We start from the raw sequence: 21,191 nt of genomic DNA, 5'->3' as shown, positions 1-21,191 counted from the left end.
GTGTGCAGTGTGCCTGGGTGGGACCCTGGCACCCCGGCGTGAGAGGCAGAAACAACATCTTTCCTTCTGTCAGATGTTAGAAATGGCATTGTGTGAAAATAGATATACTTTGTTCCATGAACACCTGCCCTGCAAAAATCTAAATGTAAAAATCCCAGTGTTCCGGTGGCAGTTAGCAACGTGTGAAAGGATTAACAGCATGATTCCCTTGTGTGGCCAGCACCTGCGGCATGTTTTCAATAAGTCCCTCTACCAAAACTTGGCTGATGTGTAGCATTTCCCTAAGAGTCCATTTGTAACGTGAGGCTGACCCTGTCACGGCTGGCCCCACAGAGATGGTCTCTTGTTGCCAGAATGGCTGCTCAGCGGGTCAAGGTAGATGATGAGAGTGACTGAGGGTTTTGTATTCTTCACCCCGTTTGTGGCTGTGGCTTGGGCTGTCCTGGCCAGCGCCCACTTCCCTGTTGACTGTCACCGTGTCTCACGGGATGCCACTCAGTGCCAACACCGACCCCGTAGGGGTCCTTCCGTAGAAGGAAAAGCTGCTCAGGGTGTCAGTGTGGCTCACTGAAGGTCAAAAGCCACACTCGAGTCAGGCTGGGCTTCGGACAGGTCTGTGTGTCCGTGAAGCCTGTGCCATTTTGGTGTTTGTTTCCCTATAATGGTTTTGTAGGCCTAATCCTCCCTCCATCCCTTCCTTCCTTCCTTCCTTCCTTCCTTCCTTCCTTCCTTCCTTCCTTCCTTCCTTCCTTCCTTCCCATCCATCCATCCAGATCTCTCTTCTGTTCGGTGTTGGGCTTATATTTTAAACTTTAGTTGGTGGCCATAGAGAAGGGGGACCTTTGTGCAAATGCTGGGATTGCTGCCTCACACAGGCTGCCTCGGCCCTTGGAACAACCACCTGGAAACCTGAGGAAGTGGGGACAAGGGTGGGTGCTGCCTGGGATTCCAGCACCCTGGCTCCCGGGCGCTCCCCAGCCGAGTAGAGCTGAGTTCCCCACCCTGTTGCTTTGAAGGCATTCATGTGCGTGGCAGAATGACATGAGGCCAGATTTAATGGGTTGCTTTTGGCCAAGAAATCTGAAGGTTGTAAGAGGCAGTGAGGGAGGGAGAAGAGCCTGAAGGGGGGCCATACATTAAAAGACCCACCACATGGAGGCATATCACCCATGAGGAAGAAACAAATGGGTAGGATTTGTTCATTTTTTCCCCTTTCCTCCCTTTTGGTGATTTAAAAAAATATATAACTTCTAGTGACTGAGGAGGAGGACCCAGAACAATTGCAGAAGGCACCATGCATATAAAATTCAGTGGCTTTTTTTAAAGAGTTAATCCCAAAAGAGCATGATGTGCAACCGGGGGGTTCTTGGGGGAAACATGAGGGCTGAGACCAGCAATGGACAGAGAGAAAGAATCCAAACGTTCATCTGACTTTTTGAGGTACCTAGAATAAAGTGTGGGAGAAGGCATCCATGAATTCAGAAGGCCCTGTAGGAGCTGAGTGGCCTTGGGGAAGCCATGTGCCCTCAGGGTTTTCGTCTCTCACGAAGACCAGTTGAGGGAACTGGAGACAGTTGATAAATACTGGTGTCCTATGTAAATGGAATCATTTGAGGGAACTGAGTTTCCTTCTGAGGAAAGAATTGGCTGGCGAGGGGTGTTTGAGAAGGTGGGGAAGGGTCCACCACTTGGATTTGCTGGTGGACACGGGGGCTGGCGTGACCCCTTTTCCCTGGCTGGGTTCTGACCTTTGATGTGCGGTATCTTGCCCTGCACAGGATCAAGACTGACAATCCCGTGTAAGGTGTTTCTGGGAGCCGGGACACAGTCGACCACCCTGCTCTGGTGGATGGCCAACAACACCAGAATAGAGAATGCCTACCAGGGAGGCCGCGTGGCCGAGGGGCAGCGCCAGTAAGTGGGTGAAGATCTTTGTCACCTGAGAAGCATCTTATGGGGCTTACGAGGTCTTTGCTCTTCCTTTTAGAGACAATGTCATACCAGACCTATTCGTATGACACCCACACTCCGTTAAAAATAATTTTTTTAATTGTAAACTGTTGGATTTTTAGAATTTTATTTTATTTTTTTTAAAGATTGATTTGTTCATTTTAGAGAGAGAGAGAAAGAGAGCACGAGCCAGGAGAGGGATGGAGAAAGAGGGAGAGAGAATCTCCAGCAGACTCTATGCTGAGCACAGAGCCCAATGCAGGGCTCCATCCCACGACCCTGAGCTCATAACCCGAGCTGAAATCAAGAGTCGGACACTTAACTGACTGAGCCACCCAGGCGCCGCAGATTTTTAGAATGTTAAAAATTGAGTTTTGCTAAGTTTTACCAGTTGTTCTTGAGAATCAAACTTCCTACAGGAGCTGGGCTACAGTCGACTACTTGGCATTGATGTTGCATTTTCTAGCTGTTTCCTTAAACATTTGTTTCTTGATTTTTGAAGTTTTCCAAAAAAAAAAAAAAATACTTTGGAGTTCATACATTTCCATGCTGCACCCTGAACCTGAGTGTCAAACATTTTCGCAAACCCTTCAAAAGAGTCTGAAAGTTAACTACAGTATCTGAGGGTGGCCACAGGTGCTAAGGAAGGTTAATGTTAAAAGAAAGGAAGAATTCTGTTCTCATAAGCATTCATCTCTGGAAAATGTTTTCTCACCCCAAAAGTAGAACAGTCAGACCTTGTAAATGTGAGCCATTTGTATTTGAGGAAAGGAGACCATTTGATGTTCCAAATTATCAAGGATTTTTAAAATTCAAGTTCCAGTACAATGAATTAGCCTCAACTTCTGCTTGCCAGTTTTTGTCTTTTTTCAAAGACCTATCAAAAAAGTCTTTCTGGATGCACTGTAGTGGATCAAAATTATATGTGGTTAGCACAACTGCTTGCTTGCAAAGTCCTTGTTGGGAAAAGCTTGGCATCACTCACATGCCCCATGTCAGTTTACTCATACTATCTGCATGCTTAAAGGAGCCTAATTTCCCAAGGATTTAAAAAAAAAAAAAATCCTAGCAAATCCGCATCAGTGATATTTGTATTCATGCTTCTAGGTGGCAGGGAAGCATCTTCAGAGTATGATCATATTATAAATGGCAGCAATGCTGGCTAGAACCATTCCCTGGCCTGGCCCATCTGCAGCCCTCGGCCCTGAGCTTGAGTTCCCAGAACGACAGCTGGCAATGGAGATGAGAGGCGGAAACACGGTGGAGGCCAGGGTTCCCAGAAAATCCCTCCTTCTCAGTATGCAAATGATTTATTGGCCTTACAGCCAAGTTTCTCCAAGGCAGACATTTCTATTCCTACTACTGCCTCTTTGTTCGTCAATGGCCTTAAAAAATGAATTTTTCCATTATCCAAACGAAACTGGCTCCTGTTAAGTTCTCCTTGTGACAAGCGTCCTGTTACAGGGACCAACATCTTCAGTGTCACTCCCACCTTCAGCCTAGAAAGTCTCCCAAATAGGGAACCAATATCCTGGCAAGTGCTCCTGACTTTATGAATCCTGAGACCAATTTAAGCACAGCCGATCCTTCTCACTGAGAACGTTTGGGCGTCTCCATTGTAAAGATGGGCTTGCATTCGATACATCACGTTTAAGTAAATATTTTCTCCCTCAGGGAATACTCAGAGAACAATGAGAACTACATCGAAGTGCCACTGGTTTTTGATCCAGTCATAAGAGAGGATTTGAACACGGATTTTAAATGCCTTGTCCGTAACACACTGAGTTTTCAGACGCTCCGTACCACGGTCAAAGAAGGTATGTATTTGGGGAACATTCCAGGGGAAAGCAGCATGGCCAGTATTCTGTGGATGCAGGACAAAGCTACTAGTTCTCCAGATGATTGCTTAGGGGGTCCTCCGTTTTCTGTTAGTGGAGCACCCAAAGCAGAGCTCTCATTTTTTTATGATTTGTTTTTTGTCGGGTGGGAGCTGGCTTTGGGAGATTATGTTCAAGGAAAAATTTAAGTAGCAAGCTGACTTTTGGAAAAAAGATAAGGCGGTTCTGCGATAAACTTAAAAAAACCCTGTGTCCTCGTGTGGTTCTGCCCCTTGATCCGCAGGACTAGCTGTTTTCTCCTGACACCTTGAGGAGGATGGGGTGGTCTTTAGCCCGAAACTGAGGAACTCCCTTCTCCAAGAGCTGGGGACTGGCAGATCTGCAGGGCTCAGGGCAGCTTTAGGGTTGAAGTCATCAGTCCCCAGGAAATAAAGCACAAGACTCTAGTCAGATCAACCCAGTGCCCATTTAAGAAGAAAAGAGAAACCCATGCTATCATTTGGACCAAACTGATTTCTTCCCAGCGTTTAAGCGCGGAGCGGGACAGCGAAACGCAGGTAATGCAGAGGCCGTTGACAGCCAGAGGGGACAAGGCAGAAGCCAAAGTGATTGCCAGTGGCAGTCTTCTTATGCCTTCTGGGCAGTCTGTAACAATCCAACGAATTGCTCCACATTCTCTGTGTTTGCTGGGAAAGCAGCTGCAGACGTACTTGTAATTGAAAAGCTGAGGATTTGGTTAAGCCTCGGTCAGAGCATGACACATACAACTTTTCTCCAGTTGTGGTCTGAGCACCGTCAGCATCTCCCACTTGGGCCACTAGTTGAAAACACAGAGCCCTGGGCTCACCCCAGATCTACCCAGATTCTTCCAGGGTAAGGCCAAAGATGGTAATTTAGCAGGCTCCTTTCCTATTCAAGTTTGAGAACCACTGTCCTAGGACATATATGCAAAGGCTGATGCTTTAGATCATTCCCATGAAAGAGTCAGTAGTTGTCCAGACTTGGAAAGGAAGGGTCCCACAGAAAGCAGGGCCCACTTCTGGGGTTCAGATTGTGACCCAAAGGAACCTGTGGTTTGTCCGGGCCCGGAGCTGGGAACCTTTAAACACTTCTATAACATGAGCTGTCTCCCGGCATGTCCTTTGCTGGGTTGGCCGTGACTCATGGCCGAGGGCACAGCTAAAAGCCTGTCCTCAGCATGGAGAGGTGCGTCCGGATGGCTGCTCAGCAAATTAAAGCTTGACACATTTCTAAGCCTTGTGGGATGTTAAGGTAGAAGAATCATCTGGAGAAATAGTCTGAGGTTGTGTTGATTCCCGGAGGCCTAGACGATGATAAATAGTAGCTTTAAAATGTGGAACTCTGGCCTCATCATCAGTGAGTCCAGGAACACTCATGTTCTTGTGTTTGCTTGTTACGTCTTTATTCGTACTCTCTTTCCACATTCTCGTGACACACAGATGCAAAGGAGTAGAATATAAAATAGCTGGGTCCAAGCAATAATCTTGACACCTAAAGCTCCTTTATTCAAAGTTGGTTTTCTCGTCCTGTGTTAGTTTATATCATCCTCCTGACATGCACGCTCATTGGAAGAGGACACGCTGGACCTTGGCCATGTCCCAGTTGGCTGGTTGAGATTTGAACAGATAATGTCTTATTGCACGCTATTCAACAGGTGGAACAGAGACCCTCGCCACCTCGCCCCACTCTGCTCTTTCTCTCTGATGGATGTTCGTTCTACCTTGCTTGTTTCCCTAATACCGCAGATGTCCTTCTCAAATATCCTTGATCTGATGCGAGGGGCATGCTTTCTGAAAAATCAGTGCATAATTATTAGAAAAAATGAACTCCGGTTCCTGTCTTCTCTATAAACACGCACTGCACTGTCCTGCTTGGCAGTGAGAGAATGTTCCTTCCACCCATAACGTGACTCTGTTCTTCCTACAGCTACCACATTCTCCTGGGGGACCGTGCTGGCCCCCCTCTCCCTGGTCTGCTTGGTTTTGGTGGGAATATGGATGCGCAGACGGTGTAAACACAGAACTGGAAAAGCACATGGTTTGACCACATTAAAGACTGGCCATTAAGATTTTCAATCTTACTCAAGTAAAATAAAGACAATAAAACGATTAAGAGATAAACGGTATCCTTTTTTATGGAAGTGATTTGGCCTTTGTGAGGATTCTGCTCTTCCTCCGTTGGTTTAACGAGCTGCTGTGTTTATGGTAAAGGACTGAAGTATGAATGGGATGTTTATTCTGAAACTGAATGACAGGAGCAAGCGTGCATGTGGGTGGGAGAGTAGCTCTTGGACACCTGTGACCTATTTAGAAGAGTGAGGTGGAGTCGAAAACATCTAAAGAGTTTTATAGTTCATTCATTCATCATTTAACAAAAATGTATTAAAGGGCGCCTGGGTGGCTCAGTTGGTTAAGCGACTGCCTTCGGCTCAGGTCATGATCCCGGAGTCCCTGGATCGAGTCCCACATTGGGCTCCCTGCTCGGCAGGGAGTCTGCTTCTCCCTCTGACCCTCCCCCCTCTCATGTACTCGCTCTCTCTCATTCTCTCTGTCTCCAATAAATAAATAAAATCTTAAAAAAAAAAAATGTATTAAAAAGCTATGTTGGCCCTATTCCGTGGAAGGTGTTAATAGATACAAAGAGAAGATGTCGGTTGCCTTTTGGGGAAGATGGAATTTCATTTTGAGACTAGAAATAGGGATTCAGAAATACTAAAGAAAGAGCATCAGCAAAAATTGGTGAATTTTTTCAAAAAGAAGTGCCAAAAAATAGCAATTAAAGTAGACTGTGAGAAAGATACATGTTAAGACATTTTAGTGAACTGAGAAATAGACTCAGCTTTATAACAAAGCTTCTGAAAATAAGGAGGACGGAAAGGTATTGGGATAATTGCATATACATTGGAAAAAAAAATAATCAGAACCTCTTTTTTGTCATATACCCATTCCCCTCTCCCCCCCCCAATCCCTTAAAGTTAACTTAATAAATTCAATTTTAAAAAATCAGATTGCAGAAAAATTAGCGTGACTCACTCCTTCACTTGAGTTCAACTCTTTGTTCAAGTGACCTTCCCAGAGGCACTTCTGAATGGCACCTCTTTCCATCCTTCTCTGTTTCTCCCTCTGCTTTGTGTTGTTATAGATCTTATCACCACCAGACCTTCCATTACATATGTACTTGTTTATTTTCAGTTTTCCCCACGGGAATGGCACGAGGACAGAGATGTTATTTTGGTCACGGCTGTATCCCTAATACCTGGAATCATGCCTGCCACATACTGAACGTTTAATACATGTTTGTGGACTAGATGAAAATAGGATGGATTTTCTTGCATTCACTACCAATAAAAGAATCACCAGAGTACAGGTGGACAGGCTTGATTATATTACAATTCCTGCATAACAAAAGAATAAAAGCAGAACATAAAGGAAATTATGTCAGGCGAGCTCAAGGAATTAATAATGACAGCATATAGAGTTATTGAGGACTTAAAGAAAGGCATCCTACCCCTCATGGATGGGGGAACATGAATAGGGAATTTGTGGAAGAAACACACATAAGGGGACCATGGAAAAATGATCTGTTTCAGTAATAGAGATATAAATTAAAACAACATTGAGATACCCAGGCCCTCACACACTATCCAGTTTTAAAAGGCAACATCAAGGTCATTTCCAGATAATAACTCCCACATCCTGTAATTCCATTTATAACTTGGTACTGGGAAGTAGAAAGGCAATTTGTATCAAGCCAGGGGGGTGCTGGGTGCTGCTTGCTCCTTGCAAGAGCCAAGTGTGGCATCTCTTCCCAGCTCTGTTCAGTGATGTCATGTTAGAAGCTTAAAATCCACCGTCGTGGGAGTATTGACACCATAGAAACTGGCAAATACCACAGGCCTCCTTCCCCAGCACACTGCTCCCTGGTCCTAGAGATGCCCGGGAATGCTGCTCCTGGGAATTCATCTTAGACTAATTCAACAATAGAAGATAAATAGATGTATGAAATATTTCAGTGAAACTTATTACCCTGATGATGAACAATTATGCATCAATTGTAAGCTATAATTAATCAAGAATGCAAGACTGAAATATTTGTAACGTTAAGGAAAAATTGAATAGCGTTTATGCAATTTATATGGTTAAGACAGTATTAAAATTCGTTGGTAGCTAAAAAAAGGGGAAAAACTCAAGGGTTTTGAAGACAAACTTCTTGGGTTCAATTCACTCTCTGATCCTAGTCGAGGCCTTTAGCCAGGCTGTGTGTCAGTCTTCTGATCTGAAAATAGGGCTAAGAACAGGAACTATCCTAGAGTGCTATATTTAATAATCAAAAACATAGGAGTATATGTATAGACAGGAACAAAATAGTTGTACTGTTTAGGCCAAAGGTGGACAAACTGCAGCCTTCTGGCCAAATGCAGCCTGCCCTTTGTTTCTGTAGATCAAGTTTTGTGAGCACACAGTCGTTTTGTTCATGGATCACCTAAGGCTCCTTTTGCTCTCTGAAGGCGGTGGCGTCGCAAACAGTCCGGACTGTTTGTTATCTGGCGCTGTACAGGGAAAGCGCGCTGACCGCCGGTTTAGACCAAGGACATTTACAGGCAGTTTTCGAGCCTGACTTTTGTGTTTCCCTGCTGTTCTCTTCTCTTTCCTTCCTTGCCTGTAAGCATGGAAGGAAGCAGAAGGAAATGAGAAGGAGCAGGCAGAGGCCTTTTGGCCTCGAATTCGGAACTTTGACCGTGAACGAAGTGGACACAAGGTTTGAGATGCAAGCAGAGGGCTGCTCTGGGTGCTTCTGCCCGTTCTGGATCCTCAGGCTGGGGCGCCGTGCGGCTCTCGTCCTCTTCCTTCCTGGGGCCCCTCCTCCAGGGCTCCCCGGAGTTTCCTGCCCTCAGGTTCTGGCAGCTCCAGCAGTGGCCCAGAAAAGAAGCTGACTGCAGCCAGAAGAGAGCTGCCAACAAGTTTGGAGATCCCCACCTTGCCTGCACCATCTACGTACTTCCTCCATCCGCCGTTCACGAGGGAGGGGGGTGTCTTGCTCTTAGAAAGAACAGGAGACAACCAGGGAATTTTGGACACCAGATTTATGATAATAGCGAGGTGTAAGTATGATATTGGGATTGTGTTACGTTTTGAAAGAAGAGTGGTTGTATTTCTAACTGACTTCCAGAAATAGTTACGGATGATAGTTGAGATTTGCGTCAGAATGGTCCAGTACTGGGCGGGGGAGGGGGGCATGAGTATGGATGAAATGCGATTGACTGACCGGGTTTTGACAATTGTTAACACCAGTCAGTGATGGGTGCATGGCGGCTCCTTATACAATCCTCTCTCTTTTTGCATATGTCTAGAAATTTCCATAATACAGAGGAAAAAACCAACAGTATAGAAATAACCAAATACCCACTAGACAAGAGAATGAGTCCATAAGCTGAGGTGTAATAGCACAGTGGAATCTTCTATAGTGGTGAAAATGAATAAAATATAGCTATACACAGCAAAATGGATGCACCTCAGAAATATATTATTAAGTAAAAAATAAGTCTCATTGGGGCGCCTGGGTGGCTCAGTCTGTTGAGAGGCTGCCATCAGCTTGGGTCATGATCACAGGGTCCTGAGATGGAGCCCCACATCGGGCTCCCTGCTCTGCGGGAGTCTGCTTCTCCCTCCCACTCTCCCTCTGTTCTCTCTGTCTCTCTCAAATAAATAAATAAAAATCTGGAAAAAAGATAAGTCCCAGAAACATCTATTTATAGCACCATCCCTTTTTAGTGAAAGTGAGGAACAACTGAAACTAAAATCTCTCTGCATACCTGCATACATACATATTTTTATATATATTTATATTTAAGAGCACATATGTGATAAAACTATATTTTAACTATATTTGGAGATGTATGTATCTGCAGTTACCAGGCCCTATATGATTTTAAAGGTTTACAATTGTCTGTGTTTTAAAAAAGCAAGAGGATGAGCAACCCAAGGTTTGGGAGAGTGAACACAATGGGTGACAGCTGGGGGACCCGGGCTGGGATGGGTTAGAAAGATGTCAGTTTCATCAAGTTCTAGATCTCCCATTGAGTCACGGATTATTACTGTTTATTATCAAACAGATTAAGAAACAGGTCACTCATGGACCAATGAAGAGTGTGTGTCTTGAACTAAGGATTCTGCTTAATTCTGAGTCCAAACTAAACAAACAAAAGAAACAAGGTGTTTTTCTTGATGTCTTCATTTATTTTATGCTCATTCCATTGGTCGAACTTCCTGAAATGGAATTTTCTCAGCTCCCCCTACAAAATCAGGGGGATAGGGCAGTAACCAGCATCGGACAGCCTCACACTTCCAGGCGCTCCCTGTAGGGAAGCAAGCCCTACGTCACTAAGTACCACTTCCCCAAGAACTGACTGAGGATGGCAGTGGACACCAGGACCAGGCACCAATAATAATTTATGCACTAAAGTTAAATTTGATGTCTCCAGGATTTCCTGTGCTAGGGGGATGTGTAGGGGCTTTACGGAGGGGGTAGGATCGTATATCTACCGTAGGACCTTCCAGGGACAGAAGCATCCCTGGCACCTGCACGGGGCCTCACCACCAGGTAGACACTGCAGAAATGTCTGCTGGCTGAGCAGAGAAATTGTGTGTTACTTGGGTTTTTCCAGGACTCGCCCGCCTGTGTGAACAAACGTGATCCCACCCAGCACGACTCTTCCGAGTTTCCCAGCTCCTGCCCCGACTCCCAAATTCTCACTGGTTATTTCCATGACTCCTGCCAATAGCTCACTTGGACACTCTAAATGGGCCTCGTGTTTTGTGGTTGTTTTCCTGTTCTTGTCCCCCCCACCGTGGGCATCTGCCGACCGTGTCGTCCCTCGAGGGCTCCTCATTGCTGTGTCTGGCCTCCCGCAGAGGGCAGTGTCCCAGGGTGTCCAGAGGACGAGCAGGGCAGTGGCCACGCTGGGCGGCAGCCTCTGTCTGCGGCAGTACCAGAAGCCTCCCTGAGCATTTGCAGAAGCTCCCCCTTCGTGGCTCACGTGGCCGGCCAGACAACCACAGTGGTGCTGCGGGCCTGCAGCCCGTCTCCCACAGGGCTCGGCCAAGGAGGATGCCCTCCTCCTCCCTGGCGTGCCAGCAGAAACCACTTCCTCCTTGTTCGGATGAAGCAAAGCAAAACAAAGTCTCCTGCCAACAAACTTCTAGAGGTGCTGCCCCTGGTTCTTCAGAAACAGCCTGTCTGCAGTTACTAGGCCCCGGAGGGAAGGCCCAGGAGTAAGCCACAGGGGGCCAGGAGCGGCTCAGCCAGCTGCGAGGACCGAGGCAGGGAAAGCCTTAGATGAGGGAGAAAAAAAAGCAAGATTGAAGAAGAGGAAACCAGCATTCAACCATTTACAATGTGCAAGATTTTATACGTTCTACACAATTTAATCCTCAAAAAAATCGGCAAGGCAAATGCTGTAACCCACATTTCGGAGGTGAGGACACGGAGGCTCAGTTTCAATATTACATCACCGTGTGGCTTAGCGGGGCAGCCACGGAGGCTTTCCTAGCGCTGACTGCCAGGACTCAGCACAGCCGCAGAACCACTGACCCCACGCCGTGCTGAGTGCTTTGTAAGCATACAGAAAGAGGGAGCAGAGCATGTGTTCGCTTTCCTGGGGGCAACCTGGCCATCGAGAAGAGCTGAGATCCAGGTGTCCGGTTCCTCTCCAAACTCACTGAAGCCACATCTGGAATCCGTGAGGGGACAAGAGTGATTCTAGTGGGGGTTCCTACGCAGGGAAGGAAGCACCAGGCATGGGACCCAAGTGTCCCTCTTCCCTACAGCATTCCCCAGGTTTTGGTTCTCTTGTCCTATGGGACTCCAACCGGCCTGTGTCCACAGGGTGGGGCTGAGCAGCCCACCCACACAGTCCCGCGTGACCTTTTGGACGCTGTTTGTCCAGGAAATAGAAGTGAACTTTCTCTGATCTTTCTGGCCTGATGGTGGGCAATGTAGATTTAGCCCCCAGAAGGTTCAGAAATGATTAGGAACGTGTGTGAATTAGATTTCCTGTCCCAAATTGTTTTAAAATGTAGGTTTTATTATTATTATTATTATCTTAATTGACTGATTTATTGTAGGGGGAGGGGTAGAGGGAGAGGGAGAGAATCTCAGGCAGACTCTGCTCTGAGCATGGAGACTGATGCGGGGCTCGATCCCACAACTCTGAGATCAGGACCTAAGCCGAAACTAAGAGTCGGATGCTTAAGCAACTGAGCCACCCAGGTGCTCCTAAAATATCGGTTTTATTATTATTCAGGTATGGTGAGGCCAACAGATTTGGAAATGATTGTCATTGAAGAGATAGTTTGTTACAGATCCCAGAAGAAGGGGACACCCCACGCCACGCAGAGCCACATGGGGAAGCACCAGGCTGGATCAGGAGGCAGAGGGGGTGAGGGGAAAGCATGGCCTTTATTGCTGTTTCTGTGGAAGATGGACAAGACAGGGGGAGCTGGCTTCGGATTGGCTAGTTTGACTAATTTCATTGAATAATTTCTTTCACTGGTGCCTCGCTTAGGGCAGGTGGGTGGTGGCCCCGAGTGTGAGAGAGACTGAATAAAGAGGTGCTTGGGGTGCGGATCTGTATTGGTTGGTTTGCATTTGAAAAGTGCGCTCCAGGAATTGGCTAGCCTGGGGAGGGCCAGCAAAGCCTGGGTGTCAGAAACGCGTGGTTAGCACACTTATTTCCAGCTTCACGTCACAGCTCACCAGCAGTTCTGCGAGGAAATAAATGGCCAAAAGTAAAGAGCCAACCAAGTAGATATGCTCCCGATTTTATTTTATTTTTTGCAAGAATATCAAATATCCTTTATTAAGCACAGCCAAGCCAAAAAAGCAGTCACGTTAAACCAGGCAAGCATTAGCAGTAAAAGGTTGTAAAACAATTTTCCGTAGCCCGACTTTGATTTTCAATTCTTTTTTCATTATCACGTTCCTAAGGAGACATCAAAATTTCAAAGATTAAATTTGCGCTTGTAAAGTTGAGGGTAAAGAAACCAAACCTCAAAAACGCTGAGATTGCAGTCTGAGTTTCCTCCTCCCCGATCCCGCCCCTCTGGGTCCCAGCAGGAAGGTTCCTCTGTCCAGGGAGAGGGGCTTAAAGCCTGGGCAGTCTGGTCTGTCTTCTGCAGGAAGGGTGTGGCTCCTGGGCCTTGCACATCGCATTGGCCTCTCACGTGTCCCCTTTAAAAAGTCCCAGGTGTTAATACAATATTAGCACAGCCCTGACTCCACTCACACCGAATTTTAGGATAAGCTGTCCCCTGGCCTCTGGAGCAGATTTCGCAGGCCACTGTTGCTCCCACCTGGCACCGGGTGTCCGAGTGACCACAGCAGCCCCAGGGGTGCTGGGGAGAAGGGCAGACAAATGCTGGTGCAGGCCGCTGGTTCTCGGAGTGTGGACCCCAGCCTGGCAGCATCGGCATCCCAGGGAACTCCCTGGAAATGATGGAGGAGAGGCTCGGGGCGGTGCCCTGGGGTGACGGAGAGGCATGCTGTGGTTTATCTAGGATCTTTGACCCAAGAATGTTGACTCTGTTGGGCCAACTACCCCCACAGGCCTTAGTCACAGCACCACAGTGACCTTATCTGGAAAATTCCACCTCTGCATCTTCTCTCAGCAACTGAATCCCTGATATTTTCTTGAGTGATGTATATGTCTCCAGGGGGAGCCCCTCTCCCAGGCTCCGCGTCTTTCTTGGTGCCTTTCTTTCCAAACTGGTTCCCCACTCAGAACTTCTTATGGAGTCTTTCCTGGCGAGTCCTGGGTTTCAGGCTCTGCCTGGTGACAGAGCTTCCCTGGTGTGTTGTCATCAGGCACGTGCAGGCCTGGGCCAGAGCACCGGTGACCATGGCCTCCTGCTGTGGAACTTTCTAGGCCTCTGCACCTTTCCCAAGGGCAGGAGTCTCTCCCAGCCCCACTTCAGCTGCAGAATCACCCTCAGCAGATTGCAGACCCTGCCTGTGCCCCGGGAAGGGGGGGTCCCCTGAGGATGATCCTCCCACTACGTGCAACTCAGTTCTTGGTTTTCCCTCAGCTTTTGAATGATCAAGACCCTTTGTAGCATTTCTGCCACATAAATAAGTTTCTGAGGTGGAGAGATAGGCTCCGAGTGTGTGTGCCCCAGCTAAGTGGGAGGGTCCCAGCCTTGGCTGCATACTGGGATCATGGGGAGGGACTGAAGCAAAGCGGCAGACGTCGGGCCCCGCCTCCACGGATTCTGCTGGAAGTGATCGGGGTGCTGGCAGTCCCCATGTCCTGCAGCTGGTTCCTGGGGTGGCCTTTTTCGTCTTCTAGTGCCTGTGGGTCTAGTCAAAGCCTCTAACTTCCTCTGCCTTCCAGACCAGGATTCATCCATTCATTCATTCATCCTGGCACATTTTTCTAGATTTTTGTCTCATTTGGCTCTTCTATGTAAGAGCTATGAAATCCGTAAGTTTGGGTTTCCCAGAGCCCCCTGCTCACCTTTTCTCTCAAGCTGGATGATCCCACTCTATGCTACCTACCGGTTCAGCATCTACCGCAGGCCGGATGCAATACCGCTGTCCTAATGGCCTCTTTACTCTGCCTCGTCTGTGCTCTGCCTTCCTTTGTTACTGTCCTAATAAACTCCCCGAAGTAGAGTTTCCGCCATGTTCCTTCAACAAACAATTCTTGCAACCCCATCTAGCAAGAATCATGTCACATGGAAACTTGCTCAGCAATTCTTTGACCATTTTAAGATTCTTAGGTTATGAACAAGGCACATGAATGTAGAATGTGTCCCTCCACAGTACCGTCCTTGGCCCCAGCGGAGATGGAAGCTGGGCCGTGTGATCTGGCTCCGCCAACTCAGGACCGGGCCTGACCTTGCGGGGCTAGACGTCTTGGTGCCCACGAGCAGTGTGGGAACTCAGCGGCCTTGCAGTTTAGATGCAGTGCCGCCCCTACTGAAGAGGCTCACTCCAGTTTCATTCAGCTTTGCCTGGAATCACACCACACGCGCTTGTAGTTAATGTAGTTCAAGGTCGCTGTACGGCTCTGTCTCCAAAGGCCTCTGGCTTGGCTTTGGTCACTACAGGGCCTGCCTCCCTGCTCAGCCCCCGTCTTCCTTCAAACAGCCTCAATATGAAACCATAGGCTACCAAGCAAGCAAGCAAACCAATCACCTGTGAGCTGCAATGGTTGCCAAGGGAAGGTTCCATGCGGCAAAGCGTAACATGGATTGGCAGTGGCCCACCGCCCTCCGCAGAAGAAGCTCTGCAGCCACATGGTCCTATGTAGGCTGCCATAAGCCTCCAAGGGAAGAGCCGGCCATCAGATGTTGCCATCGGGTGTTTCCATCATGGTGTGTATTTTACCCACAAATCCCGCTTTTTATCACTTCTACTTTCCCCAGCTGCATCCTGAACCAATTCAGAGGAAGGATGGAAGAGTAGGCAGAAGAGGGAACCGAACACTACCCATATCACGGACAGAGCCGGCGCTGGGGGCACGTTGTAGATATGTGGCAGAGGAGCTTCCTGATTCTGAATGCTTGAGCTACAGGCTCCGACACTCAGTCCTGGGAGAATTTAGGACATGGAGGAGCCTGGCAGGAGTTGTGGATAGCCTGGCCCGTAAAGGTGGAACAGAAGCACGTGACAGAGCAAGGCACACTTGGCTCCTCTCTGAAACTCACGGGAGGGTCCCTCGCCCCTCCTTCCTCGGGGTGGCATGGAGGGGACCAGGGTCCAAGAGGGTCCTGATGAAGGAAGGATCAGGAGTGGGGACCCAGTATTGCCTCCTAAAAATAAGCAATTCTTGGTTATTTCTGGCAACTGGACCACAACTTTTGTTGTTCCTGTCTGACTCTTCATTATCAAGAATTTCTTTCCTGGAAGAAAGAACAGGCAGAGTCGCTGGGCTGTGGTCAAAAGTTCGAGTACCCCTGGGGTCTCTTCTCGGAGGCCAGATCCAGAGAGCAGGACGGAGCCTTTCTAAGGCTGTTGTCCAAGCCTTTGTTTCCTGTGTGATGTGGCCTCACCCTTGTAAGAAAAAAAAATGTCCAGCAATTGTTCAAGAGACATTCAGAAGCGAGGATGGTCCTTCCGGTCTGGTACTCAGTAGGTGATCAATCAGTGCTTGTTGCATGGATGGATGGTTGGATGGATGGACGGATGAATGGCTTCTGCACCGAAAGGACAGGGCCAGAGGAAGAGCTTGCCCATTTACCATCGGCTTTCCTGCGACTGGCTTTGCCCATGCACTTTCTTCCTCTCCAAACCCTACTCTCCTCTTAGAGCTCTGTCCCAATGCTGCCTCCACCACAAAGCCGAACCAAACACAGGACTCATCATCCCTTCCAGTCCTGAATCCTATGTGGGCCTTTATTATAGCATTTAGTGCTTTCAACTTTCTATGCTGTTAATCACATTTTTCGCTTTTTTCCCTTATGAGGCCGTGAGTAATTTGAGAGCAAGTTCAGGGTTTGACTTTGTCTTTGTCTCTCCAAAGCAGCCCTCAAAGGGTCACAGAGCAAAAGGCACGCAGTAGGCAGGTGCAAGGGCCCTGAGGAGGCCGCTCAGGACGGGGCAGGCCCTGAGATGCCCCAGGGGGACTGCATGACACAGAGGAGACCCCTGAGCCAATCAGATTCTCTCCTGGGACTCTGAACCCGCTGCGGAGAGACTGGCCACAAGGGGGCTCTGGAGGGGTGTGGGGCGAGGGGCCTTGGCAGGGATGTGCACCTGTGGAACTTTCACATGGGCCACAGCCTCACAGTTTCCTCAGGTCGCAGTCCCATCCTGGGCTTACACTTGGCCCAGCTTCACAGTCTCAAAGGTGGGACATGATCCCCTGCCTCCAGGCTGGCCTCTTGCTGCAGCCCACCTCCCACAGAGCAGAGTCTCTCTCTTTCTTTCTTTCTTTCTTTCTTTCTTTCTTTCTTTCTTTCTTTCTTTCTTTCTTTCTTTCTTTCTTTCTTTCTTCTTTCTTTCTTTCTTCTTTCTTTCTTTCTTTCTTTCTTTCTTCTTCTTCTTTCTTCTTTCTTTTCTTTCTTAAAGATAGATTTGACTTATTTATTTGAGAGAGAGAGCACGAGTGGGGGAAAGAGCAAGAGCGGGAAACAGACTCCCCATGGAGTGCAGAGCCCAAGGTGGGGCTCGATCCCAGGACCCCAATATCAAGAGCTGAGCTGAAATCAGACGCTTAACCCATTGAGCCACCCAGGTGCCCCTAGAGTCATCTTTCTGAAGCCCAAACATGATGGTGTAACTGCTCCGTTTCAAACTTTTTAATGACTGCCTATTGGCCGCATGCTGGAGTCCAAATTGAGAGGCTTTCCTCAGTCGGCTTACTTATCTCATTTATTTTGTCTGCTTCTGTCTCCTTTTATTAGAATGTAAGCTTCAAGAGGGCCTTGGTTGTATCTCTTCACTGCTGTGTTTGCAACTTCAAATATTTATCGAGTGAACAGATGGACCCTTCACCTCCTGCCAGGCCCTCCCAGTCTCCTCGCCCAGGGCCGGCCATACTGAACCACTCTCGTTTCTGCTCAGGTCTGTTGTCTCTGGTCCCGGACACTTGGCATGTGCTGTTACCCGGTCTGGAAAACTTCCCATTGTGTTCAGTTGGGCTGACTCCTCCTTCCTGTTCAGGTCTTTCCTGGGAAGCCTTTCCCAACCCCCCAAACCTGGCAAAGACATCTCTCTTATGTGCCCCCAGGGCACCAGGAAGCCCTCACTGTTGGGATAGTTGTCGTATATTGATCCAACAGGCCAGGCTTTATCTAAATAATTTTTCAGAAACTATCTCATCCATTGTCCCAAACCTATGAGACAGCTAGTAATAATACCCCTACTTGATGTAGGGGGAAACTGAGGCTTGAGCAGCTTGCCTCAGTTACAAGGGGAGAAAGGGGTAGTGGCAGGGTTTGAACCCTGTTATCTAGCTCCAGATGTCACATTCTTAGTCCCTAAACTTGGTCTTCTAGAGCATTGAAGTTGCCTGTGTCCTTGTCTGTCTTTTCTAGTGGATCATAGGCTCCTTGAGGGTAGGGTCTCTACCCTACACCCTCTGGCTTTGTCCAGTGTCTTATGTTCAGCGAGCATTACCTGACAGAGCACACGTGAAGCCCCCAGTAGATACCCGGTGAATGAATGAACAGAGGACATTGGTAAGGTTCTGAGCATACACAGACAAGGAAAACAGAGTCCCTGACCTCCACCTCCATGTCCATCCAGGAAGCTCACCACCTACTCCTGGAGTGTCTATACTGGCCTTCCCCTAAGGGCCCATTTATCTACCCAGCTGTGTACCTGGATGCCCCAGAGGAATCCATCCTTACAAATATTATTTGGAAGGCAGAGGTCTACAGATTTCCCAATGTCCAAGATATCAGATGAATGAATGAACAAACCGTGCTGGCTTCTTGGTGTTCATGGGAGGTGAGATGTTCTGAGGAGAACAAGGAGGGTTTTCTCTGTAACCAAAGGAGAAGATTGGAGTCCTATTCCAGGAATCACTCCCTCCTACAGTCAGAGAGTTCTCCTTCTCGAAGATCTGATGCTGTGTCTTCAGTCTTGAGCCAACTCCTTTATCCCACTGTGAAAAGAACTGTCCCACCCTGGCTTCGAGATTTAGATTTAACATTATCTTCCAACAATGGAGCCGGGGAGGCTGACAGCTTGATCTGAGCAGGGAGGGTCACTTTCCGACTCACTGGCATGGTTCAGAATGTTTTCTGTTCTTTGGACTTAGAGAGTTTCCTGTTTAAATGTCTGAGAGTCTGGGCACAGGGTGCTTGTTGAGCTCTGACTAATAGAAGCCTGTGATTAAATTATTTCAGACTCTAATAAAAATATTTTTAGGATAAAGTCCTTCGGGAGTTATGTCAAGTGCTGAGTACACTTTTCTTGGTAAACACTTGAGTCTGCCATGTCTTTTTGAATCAGCTTTTACTCAGCAGTGTTCATCCTGAGGAAATTCAGAAGACTTATCTTCAAAGTCCTAAGCCCAGGTTGATTTCAGAAACCTCCTGGAGAGAAAGGACTCTGATGATATCTCATGAGCAGGGCTTTTTGTTTTAGCATATCATTGCCCACCTGCCCACCACCCCCTTCTGACTCCCACCATCTTTAAAAAAAATTCCTGTAATGCACTTGAAATTACAATCTTCCAGGGGAGAAAATTTATGAAGAGGTTGCCCTCAGTATCCCTTTCTCCATTCCACCAACCCCTTAATCCAGAGCATGTGGTGGTGGAGTGAGGTGATTTGGGGGAATTTAGGGGACCATGAGCCTCTTGACCTCCCCATGCTCACTGACAGCACTGACTCCAATATTTCTTAAATTACAATTGTTCTGCAGTAGCCCAAAGAAGAATCTCTGTTTTCTCCTGCTTAGAAGCAAATTAGGTAAACAAACAAAAATCTATTAAATAACTGGCATGAGTGAGATGCTGTGCTTGGTGATGGTTTCTGCAGCATTTCCTTGCTTTCCAGGAGCTCATGGAACGAGAGCGGGCATGACATTTCATAAACTGCAACTGCTTCTCCAGGCCACGCCAGCTTGGGGGTGCCACTGGTGAGGGTGCCACAGTGGCAACTAAGAGTCTTCTCTAGTCTAGATCAGTATCAGTTGGGATGCATTTGGCTGCAAGTAATGGAAAAACCAATAGAGAGTGATCTGAACAAAAATTTGTGTTTATTTTTTCTCACATTATTGGAAGTATAGAGGTTTGGTAGCTTGAAGATGTCAGGATCAGTGACTCTTGAATTTTTGACTTTTTCTCATGGTCACAAGATGACTGTTGGAGTGCCAGCCATAGTGCCTACATTCAAGGCGGGGAGAAGGAGAAGGGGGACTTCTGTTCTGTCTTTACCTTCATCTGGAAACTCTTTCCTGAGCTCTCTGCAGGCTTTTGCTACATCTCCTAGAACAAAACTGTCCTGTGGGCTCTCTCGACCCCATGGGAGTCTGGGAAAGCCATAGCCCAGCCTCGTGCATTCAGTTTCCTACTGTACAGTACAGCCTGTGAGCAGGCTTTCTTTTCTCACCGTTTACAGCCCCAGTTTCCTAGGATCCTGGCAACACATTTCTGTGGGCCGGATTGGCAGAGGGCTGGTGTGGCAGTGCAGCATGTCCCTTTGCTGTCAGCCCTCAGCAGCTATGCCCACACCTGGATCCCATGCCCAACCTCCCTTCCTTTGGGGCAGCTCCTTTCCCCAGTAAGAATATTATTTTGGAGGGGCAGCCAGTTCTCCTTGATTTGCAAGAGGGTGGATCTTGGTGTAAGGCTGAATGTTAGCCTCAACACGCAGTGCAGTAATCCCAGGGAGCTCATGCAGGGGAGATCCAGGTGTGACTGAAACCAACACGTCTGAGGTTCCTATGAGCACATGGTTCAGGCTGTTATGATGAGACTCTCGCAAAAGGAAGGTAGGAAGAAGGAAGGAAGGAATGAAGGAATGAAAGAAAGAAAAAAGAAAAGAAAAGAAAAGAAAAAGAAAAAGAAAGAAAGAAAAGGAAGGAAAAATAGGAAGAAAAAAATAAGAAGGAAGGAAAGAAGGAAGGAAGGAAGGAAGGGAGGGAGGGAGGAAGGAAATAAGCAAACCCCACTCATTTTTACTACGGAGAAGAGCATGGTAAATGCACATCACGCCAGTGTGCTGTGGGAGTGTAGAAGGGGAATGACTTGCAGGGTGGTTGTGTGTGCAGGTTGGTAGAAGGCTAGTGGGAAGAGGATGAGGATAGTGCATGTGTCACAGAAGAAAGAACATTTAGTTCACCCATTCATTTATTCATTCACTCAACAAATATTGTTTTCCTTCCTTAGCTAGCAAAAACAGACTTGTCCACTGCCCTGTGAAAGCTGTCTCATGAAGAAGACCAGCAAAGACAATGTAATGAGTGTGAGAAAGTGCAAGACTGGAAGGTGCAGGAAGGAGAGAGGTGTGCTGCTGGGAGGTGTCATCGGCTCAGGGAGGTCGGAGCTGGATGCATAGGGGTGAGTGGGGTCTCACCAAGTGGAGGTAGGGAAGGCTGAGCAGAGAGCAGGTCTGGAAAGGGCTGGCCATGTTCAGGGGAAGGGTGAGTGGTCCTGACATCCGAGAAAGGTAGAGAATAAGCAAGGATTGGGACAACTATTTGCCAGCCAGATATTGCTCATGTTCTGAGCTTATGTGATGCTAGAACAACCCTACAAAGTGAGAATTCCCTTAGTTTTGGCTCCCCTGAAGGTGAATTCTAGGAGGAAGACTTGGATGAAGATAGTTTATGGGGGAGGTGATTCCAGGAAACAAGAGGGAGGGAGCCCAAAGAGGGAAGCAGGAAGTAAGGAAAAAACATGCAAAGGGTGATTTATGGGGATCACCTGCT

At 47.7% G+C, this 21,191-nt stretch overlaps 1 protein-coding gene across 2 annotated transcripts in view; it reads left to right on the top strand.

The window, feature by feature from the left end:
- The window catches only part of IL1R2 (interleukin 1 receptor type 2), a 33,139-nt gene extending 27,210 nt beyond the window's left edge, over positions 1-5,929 (top strand). For both annotated transcript variants that reach the window (XM_036087779.2, XM_036087780.2), the window contains 3 exons: positions 1,779-1,914; positions 3,625-3,767; positions 5,736-5,929. In XM_036087779.2, coding sequence (XP_035943672.1) covers positions 1,779-1,914; positions 3,625-3,767; positions 5,736-5,875 — 419 coding nt within the window. In that variant the 3' untranslated portion in view covers positions 5,876-5,929. The remainder of the gene's footprint in view (positions 1-1,778; positions 1,915-3,624; positions 3,768-5,735) is intronic.
- Positions 5,930-21,191: the final 15,262 nt, after the last annotated feature.

The sequence above is a fragment of the Halichoerus grypus genome, chromosome 10, assembly GCF_964656455.1.
Source record: "Halichoerus grypus chromosome 10, mHalGry1.hap1.1, whole genome shotgun sequence".
NCBI lineage: Eukaryota > Metazoa > Chordata > Mammalia > Carnivora > Phocidae > Halichoerus > Halichoerus grypus.
This window is presented reverse-complemented; position numbering and strand designations above follow the sequence as displayed.